Source organism: Perkinsus marinus (genome assembly GCF_000006405.1).
Source record: "Perkinsus marinus ATCC 50983 genomic scaffold scf_1104296955874, whole genome shotgun sequence".
NCBI lineage: Eukaryota > Perkinsozoa > Perkinsida > Perkinsidae > Perkinsus > Perkinsus marinus.
This window is the reverse complement of record NW_003207677.1, coordinates 630,836-648,501: the sequence shown is the minus strand read 5'-3', so window position 1 is coordinate 648,501 and position 17,666 is coordinate 630,836. Positions and strand designations below refer to the sequence as shown.

Below are 17,666 nucleotides of genomic sequence, written 5' to 3'. Positions count from 1 at the left end.
ACTATGATGAGATGATCTCAGATTTAGTGGTTAACGGAATGTCATTGGAGGAGTACTGACAGTAGCCCCGCCGCAGAGGAGTTTCGCTTATGTTGCCCAACACTTGTTTTATATTTTTCTGGAGATTCTGAAAGTGAGCCTAAAATTGTCGATTTGAATATTGTATTTTCTTCACAGAATGCCGTGAGAGCTTCAGTTGAAAAAGCTTTGTTCGATAATGGCGGTGACTATCAGCGATGCTCAAACGCTGGGTAAAAATTTTCCGAAATTTTCGGTGAATTTTTATACTCCTGTTGACAGATTGCCCCCGGTAGCAGTGACCTTGCCGGACCTCTCCTCAATGTGGGATTCCGAGAGGACCATCAAAATCGCCGATCGAGGTTACGGTATGAAACGCGAGATTTTGAAAAAGGTGAGTTGTGGTGGATTCCTGTTATTATAATCGAATGCGAGTTTTAGGCGAGTTCGTATTTTTATTCGTCGGCGAGTCAGAAGCCAGACGGCACGCAGGAACTCCCCGATTTTGATTCGCGCGCGCCCCTGGCTGGTTTTGGTTTTGGTCTGCCAATTTCTACGGTCATGGCCAGGTGAGGTTAGGGTATGGGTATTTTGGAGCGAATCTGTTGTGTGGTATATTTGTGTGGCTGATCATAGTTATAGTATGATAAGTATAGTTATAGTTATCATAGTTCTTCTTATAGTTTATCTCTTAAAATTTCGCAATAACTGAGGAAAATTCTAATATCATATGAGAACTTTTCTCAGTTAATGGGAAATTTTTAGTTGGTAATATGGCATGGATGAAGTGATAGCTCGAAAGGAGATCAGATTTGACATACTTCATGAGTGTACTCTTGCAGGTACTTTGATGGTGACTTGGAAGTTAACAGCATACCAGGAGCCGGTAAGACTATTGCTACTTCACTAGACAGTGGAGTTTCACCTGTTTTACGTGAAGTGATGCTGTGAAGAACGCGATATTCGCGCTATGCGGTAGTCGTGAAGTATATATTTCACTAGTGTTCTTGATATCACAGGTGAAATACCAATGTATATGTATCGTCATTTTCAGGCACGGACGTTTATATTTACCTGTGATCTCCTCAATGGACCATCGAAGATTTGCAAGCTTGCGATCCTAAGTGATCATTTTTTTTCTTTCATACAGTCCCTCGTTGTAAACCGCAGAGTCGAAAACACCCTTATAGTTAAGTTTTACTTGTGGGATGAATCTTCCTGCATTCGGCTCTTTGATTTTTCGACTTGGTATCATTTACAGTTTCTGATCATAATTTGTGTTTTGAGTGTCGTAGTCAAATTGAAGTGAACGGATTCGTCGAGCGATGAATTAGCATGGTCATAGTACCTCGTGACGACGTAAACTGACTTGACTCGTTCGTCCGTTGTAGTAGCATTGCAAATTACCTCAACGACACAAGCCGTAATGCCCTCACAATTTTTACTTGAATTTTTCGCCAGTGACATCATTAAAGCACCATTTTTAATAATCAACATACTACTAATAGTAGTTCAGAAAGTGTTATATCGGCGCTGAGTGCTAATTACACGATGCCCTCTTGACCAGAGTAGTTCTTCACACGTCTAACATAACGATTCCAGGTATGTCGTAATGAATTGTCAACTTTCCTTGAGTCGGATCAGTGGCAGTCAAGACCCTCGAACTCAATGGTCCTGTGATCGACGTTGTTATGGAAATGTATCAGCTACAACTTCAACGCAATACACAACGTAGAACTCTACTGGTCAGTGATGACGAGCCTTCTGGTAAAGAAACATACGTTAAGGATACGTTGTGAGGGCTGATGCCACCTCACTGGGGCCGCTGTCGCTTAGCCGAGGGCTCCTTGGGGTCCTCGGTGATGATGTCTATCATGCGCCGCTCAGACAGTTCTGGTAAGACGTTGGTAGAACCAACACTGGCCAGAATACCATCACACAGGAAGGCTCGGGAGGTGTGGGCCTCCAACCTACAAGAACCACTACATTACCCTCTGGTGCGGCTCAGGTGGTACTACCTTCGAAGGTGCTTCGCACCATAGGCCACGAATGAGTCCAGGAAGGACGCAATGCCCTCAATACGGTACAGACGAGATGCCTATAGGGAACAACGACGATCATCGACCGCGAGGGGATGTACATGGGGCCTTACTGGTAACCGTTTGAATATCTCGTTCATAACTGAGTGGGCCAAGTCGCAGTTCCTGGCTGTAGTCTGCCACCTCCCACACACCTAACCAGGACCACTACAGAGGACTAGTCGTCCCCCCTGAGGCCTACATCGACCAAAGCCTCTAGGTCCTCCTCCTTGAGGCCCTCCACCCATGAGCCAATGTCCAGGTCCATAGGGGCCTCCTCGCCCTCCATGGCGGTCGTCAGGGACTTCCACGCATGGTCCTCCAATACGGTCTTCATCAACCCTATGAAAGTATACCTCCACACAGACCTTCATGAGGACTCCTACCAGGCCGTCTGAGCTTCAGGGCTAGGTCCAGGGCCTCTTTGTGGTTGCCTTGTAGTAACAGCATTTGGATACGTGTGTCTCGCTGGGCCGCCTGGAGGTCCAAAGTTCAGTCAGTGACGGCAACTATGTAGTACCTCAGCCGATGCTTGCTGTGTCTTCTCCTTCTCCTCATTGGTGCAGTCCTCCCATAGCAGGAGCTTGCTATCAGCACCACCGGTCACCAGACAGTTCGACGAGGCATTCACCTGAACCATCCCGACGAAGGTCCCAGGTTCGAATTCCACGACCGTCAACTTACATCCATACTCCAAACTCTATCATCATGTCCCTCCAGAACAGCCGCGCACTCGCTGGTCCTAATTTGCCAAAGGCGGACCAGACCATCCCCACCAGACGACACCAACTGCATACCCAAAGGGCCAATAAAGCTGACCTAAATGTAGGACCACCAGTACTACTATGTAGGACCACGGACCAGACTCACGTTAAGGACGGCGTGTTCATGGCCCTGGAAGGTCCTTATACAGGTATAGTCCACTAGGTTCCACAACTTCACCAAGGAGTCCCCCGAGGCCGAGGCCAGGACCTAGAAGGATGAGCCATGATCCCAACACGGCCGATGTGGACCAAAGACCTTATCCACTGGGGAGAAGTCGACCGCCCATACACCACGACGATGGCCCGTACAGGTCCCTGCCAACTCCAACTTCTGTAGACTGCCGGCAGCACCCACCCTCCACACTTTAACCTGATACCACTAAGTTGACAAGAACTCGACAGGGCGGCGGCGGCCGGGGCCCACCAGCTTGTCCTGGCCCGCCGAGGCTATGAGCTTATCATTGGGGGCACACTGGACGTCATTGGCCGACTTCAAGTGGGCCACCACGGTGGCTACTGCTGAGCTTATCTGACCATGACGCAGTGTGAGAGAAGACCAACAACAACAAATACGTTCATAACATCGCGGAGACCCTCAGAGAATTTCGAGTAATTCCTGTTGGTCTGTGTACACCCCACTTGAAGTCCTAGGAAAATGTGGTCTCAGGTGAGGTAGACTAAACTATGTATGCCTCAACACTGCTACTAGGTACCGGGAGGCCCCCCCACATAGCGGACCAACCTACCTCCACTGGTCCCCCTCCTGCTCCACTGAGGACGTTGGCAATATCCCACATCTTGACGGTCTTGTCCTCTGAGCCTACCACAGACAGTACAGAGGACCACTAGCAATCAGACTACTACATGTGAAAGCCTGGCCGGGTCGCCGACGACTCAGGGCCACTCCAGTGACCGCTCCAGTGTGACCTAAGGGGCACTGGCCTCACTACCCTAGGGGGTGGTCCTACCCTTAAGGACAGCGAGGCACTTGTTGGTGTTAAGGTCCCAAAGCCTAGCGGTCTGGTCCTTAGACCCAGTAAGAGCATAAAGGGCGTCGTCCTCCTCTCGGGCATGCTTGCCGCCAGGACCACCAACAGCGATGGTCAGGACCGTCCCTTCATGACCAGGCAAGGGCACAGTGGAGATCTGGGACTTGGGGTCGGGCGAGAGACCCGATACCACTCTAGGGTTGGAGTCATTGAAACCTGATGAGGGCCAACAGGACCATCACCCTCGACGGGCCCAAGGCTGGCATGAAGGGCTCAAGGCTCCTATTACTGGCAATGACCTTATCCTTTCCTATCCACTTAGTGGATATAACCTCGTCCAGGTCGCCCATAACCTGCCGTTCCCACTCGAGTCGGGCATCACTATAACGCTGTGGCTGATCCCCTTCAGTGGTGTCGACCTTCCACATGGTCAAGGTCCTGTCCTCCCCGACCGTACAAAGGTGGCCCTCCTCACCTATGGATGATACCCAAAAGGCCTGAGGATCGACCCGTGATAGTAGTAGCAGTGATCCTAGAGAGGTAGCCTACATGTATGAAGCAGCCAGTGACCCCGACATCAGCTGCCTTGCTCTGGTCAAAGGTATGCCGACGTATGGGGTCCCACAGCTTCACCGTACCTTCCACGACCACCGTCCGTGGACGCCCCCAGGAGTCCAGTAGTACCTTCCTCCCCTACTACGGCCAGGAGCTTGTTAGGCAATAAACACATCGCGTGGACGGCCTCGAATACAGGTAGGACATGAGCAGGCTTCCGAGTGATCTCCCGCCGACCCTCCTCCTCCTTGTGGACCGTAACGTCCCAGAAGTTGACCATCTGGTCCTTGCCCGCCGAGATGAGGGTCTGTATGCAATGTTATGTTAAGTCCAGACGTCGGCTCGGGTCTACCTCTCCGTGTGGGCCTCCGATTTCCAGTGCAGTGATGGAGGATTGATGGTCACGTAGTACCTTGACGCAGGTTCGATCCCCGGTTACGGCAAGTCCCCCCTACTACCATCTGACACTGTGGGCCACCCTTCTTCCCACTACTACCACCTGCTGCTGCTGCGGCGGCCTGGACCAAATCCCAAACCCGTATTTCGAAGTCTTCGCTGACCGAGGCAAGCCTGGCCTGGCTGGGGAGAAACCGTACGTGTGACACTGGAGCGTTGTGGCCCCGCAAGTGGTGGGTGCCTAAGAGGAGTTCGGGACTACCGTGGAGGCCAAGGCTCAGACCCTACAGAAATAGCCGGGGATATCCCACACCTTAACGCTGTTGTCGACGCCACCAGTGACCAACAGCCCTCCAGAGGTGTCGAAGTCCATACAGGTGACCACACTTTGTGAGGAGGCCCAACTCCTAAGCAACTGGGCCTGGAGCTTGAGACCACTGCTGTCCGAAGTGGTCCTCCTGATGAGCCAATGACGTAGGAGCTGGGACCGGCCCGCTGTGATTATCATAGCCACCACCTCCCCACCAGACCCTAAAGGACACCCATTACCAATCGTATACATCACAACACCAGGCATGGTATGTCCGTGATACTCGGACGACTATTACCCTGAGCCTCGGCCCGACGTAGGGCGGCGTCCTTGGTGTCATAGACAGCAAATGTGGTGATACCATCATTTTCCACTTCAATTTCGCATTCAACTTCTCCGCTGGCCGGGTCCACTACACGTACCTAGCAGTGGCCCTCAATACCCCCCTATCACCCAGTACTACCCCTTCCGAACAGAGGGCATAGATCTTGCCCGAGCCCACACCGTGAAGAATACGGCCACCGGTGTAAAAGCTGGATATGGTACGGGAGACTCTAAAGGACTCGGCTAGAGTCCCTCCAGTGAGCCCTGCTGTTGCCGGCTTGTCGGCTGTGGTCGCCATTAGGAATGAAAAGCAACCTCAATAATCTCGTATTACTTGCTTTCCTGGGTAGGGGAAGGCAACGACTATTTAGCTCCTCTAATCCGCGCAGGTTCTATTCCCAGGTCCGGCATTTACTTTTCTTTCAGTTCCAGGCATTTCTGGGCGGGCGAGTAATTTCGTGGCGCACATGCCTCAATTCCATCGAGCAACTTCAGTAAGTAGTAGTAGTAGTAGTGGCCTCTCATCTGGGTACGGTCGAAGTGTGTGCTATGCTGGCAAGGGATTCCCACCGAGGCCCGCCAGCTACTGGTGATACTGATGAGGTCTTACGTTTATACGACCCTAGGAAGCGGCAGCCTGCCAAGGGACGTCAATGATTAGCAGGAAGTCTCTCTAAGAAGAAAGATTCACCAAATATTGTCCGTTTTTGGCCATCCTGCCGGGGAGGGTTCCCTCCAATCTCCAAACAACAGTAACCCGTTATTGTCTAGTTTCGTCGATGATTGTCTTATCGTCGTCGGCAAGGCCAACAGCTCTCTGGTGATCCTCATAGTTACTGCCAATGGGCGGTTTATTAGAATGAGGTGGACCCATCGGCCTAAGGGGAGGCTCATGATGAATCCAACTCCGCTCATGGCAGTCGATGGTAGCCCAGGATAAAGATAACCTAGACCTTGTGGACACAGTGTGTTACGATAGTCGATTCATCCTTGGGCAGCTGGTTGGGGTCGCTACACTCGATAGTGGTTATGGTATCGCCTCGGCATCCACGATCGATCCCACTGCTAAGATCAATAAGGAGACCCCGGAGGTCATCGTTGTAAACCTCGGAAAGACCACACAAGGATCATGCCCCGGCATGCGGGTAAGCCCCAGAGGGAGGCTTAGAAACGCGTGGTCGACTCACCACCGAATCGAGTTTACTACTGCCACCTCCTCCTCCTGATGTTTGGTTCATGGACCAACACCGGGTGGATGGGTGTTCGATGATTGGCCCAATGGTAAAATGAACCTACCCAACCCAGGGTTGGGTAGGTTCATTTTACCATGGATCTACTTACCTTAGGTGGTGCAGTCGTAGTACGACCATATGAAGATCTATGCCCCTTCCACTCCTCAGTAGCAGCCTTTGTATCCATCCCTATGCTGATTCGTCCGATCTACATGATGTCCATTCTGATGGCGCCTTTGGTGGTCCACGGCTTGACCAGCTATAAGGAAGGCCTCTCACTGGACCAACTCGAGTATCGCCTGGCCAAGCCATCGGATGTCCCTCTATGTGATAGGGTTCAACCCAAGGCTGGACTATACGTAGCTGTTGAGCCGAGAGGGAACGTAGGCGTTGACGGTTGGGCTTCCCCTTAGTGGCCTCTCCCTCAGAGCGTCGTCGCATCTGTTGAATTCGGCCTTGTCGACGTGCCCGAGCAGAATTGGGTGTATTTGCCTTATTTCTGTGTCAAGGAGGACTGGAAGGGCTCGGCGGTCGGTGGTCGTTTGCTCAAGAGACTATTGGTTTACGTAAGCGGATACTGACTAGTCTATGCCGCTGATACCACTCCTCCACTTCATCGTAGATGGTGTCACATCTGCATACAGGTTCACAGTGTACGGCCACAAGTGGAATCAGTGTCCATAACGATGGGCACTACTAACGACGGGGAGTTAGCGGCGGCTGAGGAGGCGGGCTTCGACTCACAATGTGAGTACAGCGACTTCAAGAGGAGCATCATCCATTCTTGCCTTCCGCAGTTCTGGATGATTATCCCGGATGGGCCACGCAAACTTATTGGTATCCCTCCGATACAGTGGTCGCCACGGTTGGCCGGACCAGTAGTGGTGGATCCTTACCACTAATACCAATGCCAGACTTTCAAGATTGACCAACGAACTCCATCCACACATGAGATGTATGTTTATCATGTTGCTGTTCACCTACTTGTCCGCTCCTTCCTATCACGTGTTATATTACTCAATGAGTCCTGGATGATGCGACCTTATGTGCTTGGGGCCCTGATCTGCAAATTCGTGGAATTACCTTTCCACCTTCTCTACCATGGACCATCCTCTAGTCCGTATGTCCGAGCGGGAAAGGATTGTCCCAGTATTTTGCACTCAACGGAACAGTTCGACAACACTGAATGAGCACAGCAAGTTGTTGATAAATAGCATGAGTGACCATCATGCAAGGCGAGCTTCCTCAGAAATCTTCACTGTCCTCCACCTCGACCCGATCGATCGGACATGTCCGACCGAACTTGCCCAGCCATTCCCTCGCACACTTCGCGTGGAAGATGTGGCCGCATCTGGGCAACTGTATGATTTCGGCCGCTGTGGACGAGGATGAGGAGGAAGATCCATTTTGAGGCCGCGGGTCTACATCAACTGCTTCCAAGAGTGGGCAGAGGCATACCTGAATGGAGACGAGCCCAAGGTCGGATACAACGGGCCTACCCCACACTGCTCAGGAGGACCAGAGGCAGCGACCAAGGCCATGACCTCGGCTAGCGATAGGACTCTCAAATTGGAGATGAACTGTAAAGAGTGGACGTTACGGTAGCGGCAAAGCTTGGTGGGCTGCTGACTTCTGCTTTGGCCGTCTTTGGTGGCACCCGATCGTCCAATTTCAACAACGTATCATAATCGTCCGTAGTGATGTCCCTCGAAAGGATGTCCATGAGCTCACGAGTCGTCAACCCACATTCCTAAGAGACCAATCGATGCCCAATAGGACCAGGGCGGGAGACACGACAAACGATGCGCTTTTTAGGGTAATTAGAAATAGATTTTTCGCTCGTTTTTCCTATCTATGACAGTCAGGACCATACTAGTTCAGCATCTTCGACCTCCTCATCAGTAAGCATATCCTCGTCCTCGTCACCATCCAGCCAGCTCTCGTCCCCATATCCATACAGTATATCCTCTATATATGCTTCTTCTGCCCGTAACATTGAGGCACGACGATCAGCACGCGGCGCCATGGAACTGTCCAAACTTCCTTGACAATTATAAGGCGACTTCGAGGAGTTGTATCTGTCCCATGCTCCACATGATGAACCAGCGTGTGGCTCGGCTCACATTCGGCTCCTTTGAAGTCTAGAACTGGGCTCATGCAGGGCCTTAGATCGACCAGTAACGGTCAATACAGCTCTAGGACTGTCAGTGGTGACACTGCGGTGGTGACACCATCGCAACAGACCCCTGCCCAGCCGAGCCGGTCTGCGATACCTCTTCCTTGAAGGCACTTGTTTAGCTGCTTCCTCCAGAATGGCAAACAGCGGAGGAAAGGACACCGGTTGAAGCCTTATTTCGGCGGCAGCGGCAGCGGGTACCTGCTGGACCGCTTGACCGCAGCGGACTGCCTGGCCGGCTCGAGGACCACGAGTGGCGAGCATACGGTAAAGGGACTAAGCTGTGGCCCGTTCATCCATTTGAAACATCATTCGAGTTGGTATTGGAAATGTCATGGTTTTTGAAGAGCAGGTAGAGGTGAGAAAACTGTGGTCATTCCTCGAGGACCATGCCTATACACCAAATAGATGTACTCTTCATGCCAGTTCCGAATGGGCATCCCATATTGCTTGGAATCGCGTATCATCCTGATGATGTCCGCAGTTGCTCTCGAATAGATACAAGTCGACTTGTATCTACAACGAGCCTCGACTGTCCCTCTGATAGGGGGCGGAAAAGTTAGGCCAGCCCGAGCGGTCTCGGTCAAGACTCGAAAGCCCTGCAAATCCTCATTGAATTCATCCGAATAACCGCTGAGTGTCCTCCCCCCGAATTTGACCAACCCAAAGCAACCTCAATAGAGAGAGAAGAAACGTTGAGATATTGTACAAATCAGACACGGCCGTAGCCCACTGCAGCTTCAGCAGCTTCCTGAGTATGCGGCTCTAAAAAACAGTAGTAGTAATTCTAAGTAGCCTAGTAGTGGTGGTGGTAGTAGTATTAGTAGTAGTAGTAATAGGAGTAAGCCGAATTCCGTCCCCGACATTACCATCAAGGGCCTGTTTGAGCCTCCGGCGGTGCTTGACCGTCTTGAAGTGGGCCACGAGTGCAATATCATTGATGAAGTACCTAAGGCAAGTGGGCTCAGGTCTTGGCACTCCATGAGGATCGTCACTTGGCACACGAGACGCAGTAGTGCTGTCCTCGGCCTGGCAGGTCCTCATCGACCGGCATGCTGGTGAACTTCTCCGGGGCCTTCAAGTCGTCGTGAATCTGATAGAAAAAGCGTAAAATTGGCCGAACTCGAACATACCCCAACCTGATCAATGTCCCTGGTATGCCTCTTAGCCTTTACTATACCTCCCCTTGTGTTATTCGCGTTCTTCTTACGACGTTTCTGGATGCCCATTTCTCCTCAGCAACTACGAATAATCACCTTTTGTCAACGAAAACAAACACGGCTTAAACCTTCGAAACGGCCAGGAGAAGCATCAATGACGTTTTACAGGATGCCAGATTTTTCTATTGGATACCAAAAATCGGCTTCATCCTCATTATTAGCTGCCAATCTTCTTTCCGCATATCCTCCCTGAAGTTCTCCTTCAAGCAGTCGATGGTCCTGCGATTGATGCGAGACATGAGGGCATTGGTAGAGTCGAAGTGGCGACCATAAGTGACATGGGCCTGGGCCGACGTCGGTTGAATCTTTATGGCGACACTGTCGCCCTTGATGGCCTTTTCAACGGGCCGATGGTCCTTTTCAATGCTAGCGACTCGACCAATTTCCAAGAACTCCTTATCGGGCACGCACAGAGGTGTGTTCAGTCGTAGAGTGCCCTCAGAGATGTCCACACCAACCACGATAGGGTCCTTCTTGTTGAAGACATACTGTGGTATGATATTGAGGACCTGAGAAGTGCATACGATGTGGCGGAAATATGGTATGAATCCTACCACTGGGAAAACCGCATCTTCCTGAACTTGCTGACGTTTCTCCTCCTTTATTTGGTTCATATAGGCAGTGAATTGGTCGAAAAGATGGTAAATGATCTCAGCGGTCATTATCTTAACACCCAGCTTCTCTGCCTCGTCCCTGGCCTCTGGTGACACCTTCACATCGAAGGCTAGTATCACCGCATACTCCTTCTTTTTCTCTAGCATAATTGACGCCTTTCGGACGTCCATAAGGTGGACCTCACCGATGCCTACTTGATTCACAGGAATAGAACTAGTCTTGAGGAAATCCAAAAGGGCCTCGAGAGAACCCAAAGTAGAGGCCTTCACATACACGCCCTCAGGGGCCTTCTTGAACTCATTCACTACAGCCTTGTAGTCCGCCATAGCCCTCCTCTTAACCTCCTCAGCATCATCACCAGGCCGCATCACAATCAGCTGTGTGCCAGCAACAGCCTCCTCGAGACCAGGAGCGCATATCTTTACACCCATCGAACCTGAGAAAACTCGCTAAGGTGCAGTCGTCTCAAGACAGCTTACCATTGATGACTTTATGATGAACATATTCGGATTTCACTCGGATCTCCTTAGCTGGTGGAGGCGTGAGTAGAGCCCTTATCGTAGTAATGACAGGCCCAGCTAGAGTACACACACAGATCTGATCCGTATCCTTAATCTGTCCATTGACCAGGATGACGTCAATGGTAGTACCCAAACCCTCAATGTTCTTCACCTCCAGCACAGTACACTGGAATAGACTCGGTTGCTTAGTAATTTTCTTGGCCATCAAAGTTTGCGTAAGTTTAACAATAAGGTAGAGGAGATCCGGAACACCTTCACCAGTGACTGCCGAGGTCGGGACAATACTAACGTCTCGACGGATGTCGTGGTTCTCCCAGTACACCGCAGTGTTGAGGCCTCGCTCGGATAGCTGCAGTTGTATACGTTTGAGACGATCATCGAACTCATGTTTGACATAGTCCTTCTGAGCCTTCAGACTGTCTCGAGAGGGCCGATTCGCCGACGATCTCCACTGGTATAACCTGATACCATTGCTATTACTGTACAACGCTTCTTGTTGCCTTCTTCTTCGCAAACACCATCGAAAAAAGGTTCACCGTTAGGCTATAGCTACCGAAAATCAGGCTCAAACGATATAAACATATTCATATATGAATTCTACTATTACTATTATGAGTGATTTCATGGAAACAAGTTCCATATAGTCTAATTTCCCCCCTATGAAAAGTGTTATCTACCTATCGATCTTGTTAAGCGCGATTATGAAAGGGCACTTCCTATTCCGCAACAGCTCCAGACTCTCTATAGTCTGAGGCTCCAGACCGTGCATGATATCGATGACCAAGATAGCGATATCGCATAAGGAGCTGCCGCGAACACGAAGGTTGTTGAAGGACTCATGACCGGGTGTATCGATGATCAGCAGACCGGGAAGCTAAGGACAGAGTAGGATTAGAACAGTTTCGAGAGGAAGTCATCACTACTTTGAGATCAACATTAGCGCCACGACTGGTCAAATTGACCTTATGGACAGCATCCTGCAAACTGGCCTCCGGGAAAAAGGTCGCGCCAATCTGCTGAGTAATGCCACCAGCTTCACCTAATGGTAAAGGCGAGCAGTATCACTCGAGTAGTGGTGGTGGAGGAGTACTCACCCTCTTGTACGGTGGTCCGACGTATTTTATCCAGAAGCTTGGTTTTACCAGTATCAACATGGCCCATAATACAACAGATGGGAGAACGGAACTCCGAGGCGGAGGAGTCGAAGACGGCGAGAGGATCAGCTGCTGCGAATTTGCCTGCAATCATCAATCAGATACAGTACCCGGGAATCGAACCTCGGTGATATTAAGACGATAGGCTTATCAAACAAGCACCTCATCCATTATACCATATAATCACCCCTTCCTACCTTTAACATCTACCTCCTCTTCCTGCTTCTTCTGAGGCTTGTTCTTAATATGAGTTGGATAAGCTTCGACCTTCTCATCATCAGAGTCCTCATCCAGGAGCTCCCAATCGTCCACCGACTACCCCCAAAACCCTCACAGACACCCGGACCAATTTCCCCCCAAGCCCACCTCAGCCGATTCGCTCTTCTTGTCGGCATCAGTGACGTCCTCAGCCCTCTTTTCCCAATCGTCCACATCCTCGTCATCAGGAGTAGAAGAGGCAACGCTCTCCTCCACTCGACTTGGTTGTTTCTTGTGTTTATGACTTTTCTTCTTCCCATACAAATCGCTCTGTTTCTTCGGCTTGTCACCACTGCCCTCATCAGAGCTCGCCGCCGCCGCAACAGCGCCGCTCTCAATAAGCATTTGCCGATACCTACACTGACAATACACTCCACTGATTTACCATAGCCCCTACGCGTCCGCCTTGGCCTTCTGTTCCTTCTCCCTCTTCGATAGCAGCTTTCCCTCAGCTCTGAGCCTCTCTCGTCGCGCCTTCTTCTCAGCAGCTTTTCGCTCTTTCTCCTCCTGTGCCTTTCGGGCCTTCTCAGCCGCGAGTCGTTCTGCAAACCATACCACTCCACCGCCACATCACATCCCCCCTAGAGCATTACCCTCTTCCTCGGCCTTCCTCTGGGCCTCCTCCTCAAGACGTTTCCGTTCCTCCTCGGCCTCTCGAGCGGCTTCGAGCCGCGCTGCTGCCAACTTAGCCGCAGCGCTCATCTTCTTACCACCCTCCTATGGCACGATAAACCCAACCAGCACTGCATAGAAATTACTACTTTATCACTCTTCTGAGCGGCGGCCTTAGCCTTCTTCTTCTCCCTCTTTTTCCTATTGGCAAGAGTCTTGGCGTCCACATTGCTCTCCTCGAGGTTGGATAACTTCTCCTCGTCGGACATAACGATACTATGGAACAACAGGTACTGCTAAACGGTCGCTGTAATGTGCAATGCAATACGACCACGGGTTTAGGTCTATATGCAGACTGGAAGAACTCGAAGAGACTTCCCGCTAATGTGAGTTGTCGATTTTACGCGTGTTAAAACGCGCTTTCCCGGAAAAAAATACTCATGCATAATCGTCGGTGAAATCACTTAGTGGCGAGATAGGACAGTCGACATTGCAAACATCATACTAGGTTAACATTTTATTAGGTATTATAACTCTAAGCACATGGGTCTTCCTCTTGTATGTGACGTACATTTTTGAAGTCCACAACCCTACACTCTGTATGGGTGGTTTTTTTCTGATCAGATGCACTTGTCGATGCAATCATTTCATTATGTTTTATAACAGGCTTGATGAGCGCTATGATCACCACTAGGAAGAATATGGAAGTTTCCAAGCGGAAAAATAGCGTTACAGCTTTTAGAGGCCTATTTCGCGTTTAGTAAGATCAATTTCGCCAGCGCGCTCGATAGAAAAATCAATTTCGACGATACGTGTCATTAGTACAATCAATTTCCCCGGCATGTCTGAAGTAAGTTCAATTTCGGCGAATGGCGGAAATCGATTTCGCTGATCGTATATTTAATTTCGCAGAAGTAACGGATCCGATGTCTGATTGTTGCACGCTGCCCGTTCACCTTATCATCATGCCAAATCCAGGTCACAGCTCTGACTCTTCGAATGTGTTGTTGGTGTATATCTATTTTGGAGGAGCTTAATGTCTAGAGTATTATGGTACTAACGTAGGAGGACTTTTGAAAGTGTGACGAGTGGGTTCCTAAATGGACCTTCACTCCTCTACTCATCATCCTCCACAATCTTCCCTATTGCACAGTATCCTACAAGCTGTGTGTGAGTCTGGTTCAGGTCTTCAATGTAGTGTATGTGATGATATTGTTTTCAGCCTATCTACTCCCACTCGTGTTGTCTCTATTTTCAAGGCTTAATGTTGAGATTGATAATGAAGACCCTAGGTCTACGAGTTTCGAACGCAGTGCTGCAAAATGTGTTCGCTTCCCTCAGCTGAGCTCAAAAGTTACCTCACTACTCCTAGGAGTTTATATACGAAACACCAGAGGTTGATAAGTAACAAAATTCCCTCCCAAAGTTTTGATATTGTCATCACAAACACATGTGGTTGACTATGTGCATATTCTATACCTATCCTGGCAGTGGACTGTATAGCCAACCCTACGCATAAGCAGGTAGGCAGTTCTTGAAGGTGCTATGCATTTTACTATTTTTTCATCAAAAATTGACCAAACCGCCACCACGGTCGCTGCAGTTCCCGGAGTACCTTCTACCTTACATATCTGGTAATGAGGTCGTCGTATACTACTACTGTCTACCCCCTGTTAGGCAAGCAATTCAAGAAGCATCCCAGCTGGCGTAGTCAGAAGATATTCCAGTGTTACCACTACACCCGGAATAACCGTCTTCGGTAGTGGTATGCACTAGCCTCCATGCGTTATGAGTTTCTGTCAAAGGCCACTAGTCATCGTTGGGTTCAGTGTCCTTGCTACAGGGCTCCCAGTAGTTGTTAAATGCAGTAAGATCGATCAGTTTGATGACAGGCTGTCATCAGCTATAACATACACTCGGTTAAACAGCGTTCAACCTACTAGACTGGCCTCAGTGGATGCTCACAACAATGAGCTGGACAGAAGTTACCTCTAGGGCTACAATTCCCGTAGGAATTAGTCCCATAGACCGGTAAATTTTCCGTTTTTTTTCGATTCAATCTTTTTTAATTTTTCTGCGATTTCCTGCGATCGCGTTGTATTATCCCTACAATGTCTGGTTATGTCACACTCGGTGGTGGTGGCGACTTCCGTTCAACAACTATCAGTTCCCGTAACCACACGGCCACTCTAGATGGCTCTGTGTTCAACCCTAGCACTGTTGATATTTCTTGTATTTCGAAAATGTTATTTTCTCTGCTTAGTTATACTCTTGTTCATGTTCCTCGCCATGCGTTCCCCTCTGTTGCATTGAGCTAGCTTTAATGGAAAATTCACACGCGTTGGCGGCCAGAATTTTGAATCCTCGAGAAAGGGGTTATTCTATGTTTGGTTGATTACCAGGTTGTTAACTCCATTGTATCGCATTTAGTGAGTGCGGATTTTGACTATGAAAAAAATGAGAGATATTTAATACGTTAGGACTAAGCAGGTTCAGCAGGGTCCATTCTGGTGACCGGCCTTCACGATTCCGATGTGGAAGTATTTTTTGCTTCGCTCCGCTATCTAGATCTCCGCTGAGGTTTGAGTCAATTAAATACGGAGGATTATGTCATACCACACTTCCGCTACATCATTGCCGTATATCGCTTGGCACTCACCATTGACTCTATTAGACTCTTCGTTCATTCGACACTCATCTTGAGTGAGAATATATGCCAATACGACCGAGGAGTTGTCGCTTGTTATTTTTCTACTATGAATTTTCTGTAAATTTCCGCAAAAATGTCAGCGGACCAAACCAGTACTGTTGTCGACCACAGTGATGAATCGTATTCTCCAACACAGTAGTAGTCTTTTTCCATGAGGCCCATGAGATGTTCTCTGGTGGTGGCGGCGTCGGTTGTCACCTCAGTAGTAGTAGAGGCAGGCAACTGCTCGATCGCAGCGGCGAGGTACGGCTTGATGGATTTTCCTGCAATATCTGTGGACCGATCGAAGTCATCGGAGCCTCTGAGCTTCTGTGCGGAATATAGTGGTAAGAAGTTAGTGACGGTCTGGATGGCCACGGAAGGTCTATCACGCTGTGAGGGTAGTGGTGGATAATACCACACCTTGGACTAGTCGTGGCTCGACCCTCTCCCGAGGCTCCTATCATTTAACTCGTGGACGATTCGTCTGTACACTGTAGAGAAATTAATGGTCTATACCACTCCTTTTTGTCATCGTGGTTTGATCCTCCTACGCGGCCGATATCATTTAACCTATGGATGTAAATCATCGTCTATGCACTGTATAGAAATACCGCCAAGTGGTCCATACCACTCCTTTCCCTCATCGTGGCTTGGTTCCCCTCAGGCAATACGTGTTGTGGTCTACGGGATGACCTCCGAATACGATCGCGTTTCGTCAATCTCGTCGGTCGAGGTATGGGTAGGGAAGACGGGGTGAGCTACGAGTGTGCTGATATGCTCCGTAAGGTAGGTCTGTATTCTCTGACCGCGCGCGGCACGAAATTACCATGCTTAGGTCGCTTGCCTACCCTGTGATGGTTACCTGGCTAGTCAGTCTAAACTGCCATCGATTTGCGGGTCTTTCTGCGACTCCTGGTTCGATTCCTGCCGAGGGGATTTTTTCGCAGTTGTTGGCAGTGGAAACCAACTGGACCTATGCGACCCGAAATCAAGCTTGATATGTGCCCGTCTGGACGAGATAGTAGCTGACTCTGCCGAACTGTGCGAACGGTCTGGCCTTGGGCAAATAACGGAGGAGGAGGAGGAAAGCGAATGTTTTGATGGTGTGCCCAACCCGAACCATCGGACCAGTGAGGTCGTATGGAAGTCTGAGAATCGATATGAAGAGGCTATCTACGAGTGGGTTTTGAAATACTTGAAAGTCATCGTGTTAGCAGTATTGGGGCTGTTCTTGGTCGTTGCGAAGATGTACGCCAGAAGGCTGTCGTCGATACGACGAGGTGACGAGCGACGAGATAACACTAGAGATGCTCGGAAGGAGTTCCTCGAACGCTGGCAGCGCCAACATGATGCTAAGACTGATTGAAACATTCGTTTGTTCATCTACTGTTTTCAAGTGGGCGGTTAATGTTGGTTGTGAATTAATTTTTGGGCGAGCGAGATTTGAATCACGTTTTTTTAAAGGGCATTTCGGGCAGAAATGTATGTCGAAATTTCATGGGTACTTTGAATTTGTAAATTTTTGAAGGGTCACGAATTTGTTGATTTTTTTGACGCATTTGCCGCTCTGTGGGGCGGGGGAATTTAGTAGGGAGGTGTGACCCTCAGAAGGGTACTTTGGAGCTCGCATAGCCCGACCCGCTAAAGTGCCCAGGGGCCGGGGCCAGAAGGAGGGGGCTAGCCCCTATTAGTCTCCTCTCACAGTGGCTCTCTATTCAGTTGGCAAGAACTGAAATATTTTCGAGTTTTCTG

At 49.7% G+C, this 17,666-nt stretch overlaps 7 protein-coding genes across 8 annotated transcripts in view; 3 read left to right on the top strand and 4 right to left on the bottom strand.

The window, feature by feature from the left end:
* The window catches only part of Pmar_PMAR020582 (pyruvate dehydrogenase, putative), a gene marked incomplete at its 5' end in the record, with an annotated part of 2,212 nt that extends 961 nt beyond the window's left edge, over positions 1–1,251 (top strand). Inside the window, 3 exons of the mRNA XM_002775555.1 lie at positions 178–251; positions 301–412; positions 460–1,251. Coding sequence (XP_002775601.1) covers positions 178–251; positions 301–412; positions 460–591 — 318 coding nt within the window. The 3' untranslated portion in view covers positions 592–1,251. The remainder of the gene's footprint in view (positions 1–177; positions 252–300; positions 413–459) is intronic.
* Positions 1,252–1,752: 501 nt separating this feature from the next.
* Pmar_PMAR020581 (hypothetical protein) lies at positions 1,753–5,747 on the bottom strand. Its single transcript, XM_002775554.1, has 21 exons — positions 5,574–5,747; positions 5,409–5,532; positions 5,089–5,331; positions 4,863–5,041; positions 4,757–4,816; positions 4,534–4,711; positions 4,399–4,487; positions 4,139–4,346; positions 3,829–4,065; positions 3,725–3,787; positions 3,574–3,680; positions 3,285–3,389; positions 3,117–3,230; positions 2,967–3,068; positions 2,781–2,915; positions 2,617–2,727; positions 2,483–2,573; positions 2,299–2,438; positions 2,171–2,251; positions 2,037–2,116; positions 1,753–1,988 (listed from the first exon to the last, which is right to left on the bottom strand). Exons 1-21 carry the CDS (start codon positions 5,730–5,732, stop codon positions 1,832–1,834), a joined length of 2,763 nt encoding a protein of 920 aa, XP_002775600.1. The 5' UTR covers positions 5,733–5,747; the 3' UTR covers positions 1,753–1,831.
* Positions 5,748–6,881: 1,134 nt separating this feature from the next.
* Positions 6,882–7,568, top strand: Pmar_PMAR020580 (hypothetical protein; the record flags this gene model as incomplete). Its single annotated transcript, XM_002775553.1, has 3 exons — positions 6,882–7,049; positions 7,095–7,232; positions 7,311–7,568. The coding sequence occupies 3 exons, from the start codon at positions 6,882–6,884 to the stop codon at positions 7,566–7,568; spliced, it is 564 nt and encodes a 187-aa protein (XP_002775599.1).
* Positions 7,569–7,911: 343 nt separating this feature from the next.
* Pmar_PMAR020579 (hypothetical protein) lies at positions 7,912–8,692 on the bottom strand (the record flags this gene model as incomplete). The annotated part of the gene is made up of 4 exons (XM_002775552.1): positions 7,912–8,124; positions 8,166–8,246; positions 8,297–8,416; positions 8,540–8,692. 4 exons carry the CDS (start codon positions 8,690–8,692, stop codon positions 7,912–7,914), a joined length of 567 nt encoding a protein of 188 aa, XP_002775598.1.
* An 829-nt stretch (positions 8,693–9,521) lies between these two features.
* Positions 9,522–10,086, bottom strand: Pmar_PMAR020578 (Bud site selection protein, putative). The gene is made up of 4 exons (XM_002775551.1): positions 9,982–10,086; positions 9,838–9,935; positions 9,712–9,791; positions 9,522–9,607 (listed from the first exon to the last, which is right to left on the bottom strand). Exons 1-4 carry the CDS (start codon positions 10,069–10,071, stop codon positions 9,555–9,557), a joined length of 321 nt encoding a protein of 106 aa, XP_002775597.1. The 5' UTR covers positions 10,072–10,086; the 3' UTR covers positions 9,522–9,554.
* Positions 10,087–10,130: 44 nt separating this feature from the next.
* Positions 10,131–13,491, bottom strand: Pmar_PMAR020577 (eukaryotic translation initiation factor 5B, putative; the record flags this gene model as incomplete). Its single annotated transcript, XM_002775550.1, has 11 exons — positions 10,131–10,571; positions 10,617–11,113; positions 11,157–11,659; positions 11,876–12,072; positions 12,119–12,237; positions 12,293–12,436; positions 12,550–12,667; positions 12,719–12,965; positions 13,008–13,152; positions 13,204–13,327; positions 13,372–13,491. 11 exons carry the CDS (start codon positions 13,489–13,491, stop codon positions 10,185–10,187), a joined length of 2,601 nt encoding a protein of 866 aa, XP_002775596.1. The 3' UTR covers positions 10,131–10,184.
* A 3,158-nt stretch (positions 13,492–16,649) lies between these two features.
* Pmar_PMAR020576 (peptidylprolyl isomerase, putative) overlaps positions 16,650–17,666 on the top strand; it is a gene marked incomplete at its 5' end in the record, with an annotated part of 2,741 nt that continues 1,724 nt past the window's right edge. For both annotated transcript variants that reach the window (XM_002775549.1, XM_002775548.1), the window contains one exon: positions 16,650–16,700. In XM_002775549.1, coding sequence (XP_002775595.1) covers positions 16,650–16,700 — 51 coding nt within the window. The remainder of the gene's footprint in view (positions 16,701–17,666) is intronic.

Bases quoted from the DNA above. Each gene is read 5' to 3' on its own strand.
- Pmar_PMAR020578 (XM_002775551.1), bottom strand. From the start codon at position 10,071: ATGGGCATCCAGAAACGTCGTAAGAAGAACGCGAATAACACAAGGGGA. The intron at 9,792-9,837 runs GTGACGATCCTC...CACTTGCCTTAG, and splicing joins TACTGCGTCTCGTGTGCCAA to GTACTTCATCAATGATATTG. The intron at 9,608-9,711 runs GTAATGTCGGGG...ACTGTTTTTTAG, and splicing joins GCTCAAACAGGCCCTTGATG to AGCCGCATACTCAGGAAGCT.
- Pmar_PMAR020581 (XM_002775554.1), bottom strand. From the start codon at position 5,732: ATGGCGACCACAGCCGACAAGCCGGCAACAGCAGGGCTCACTGGAGGG. The intron at 4,817-4,862 runs GTAGTAGGGGGG...ACCTGCGTCAAG, and splicing joins GTGGCCCACAGTGTCAGATG to GTACTACGTGACCATCAATC. The intron at 3,681-3,724 runs GTAGTAGTCTGA...TGTCTGTGGTAG, and splicing joins ACCCGGCCAGGCTTTCACAT to GCTCAGAGGACAAGACCGTC.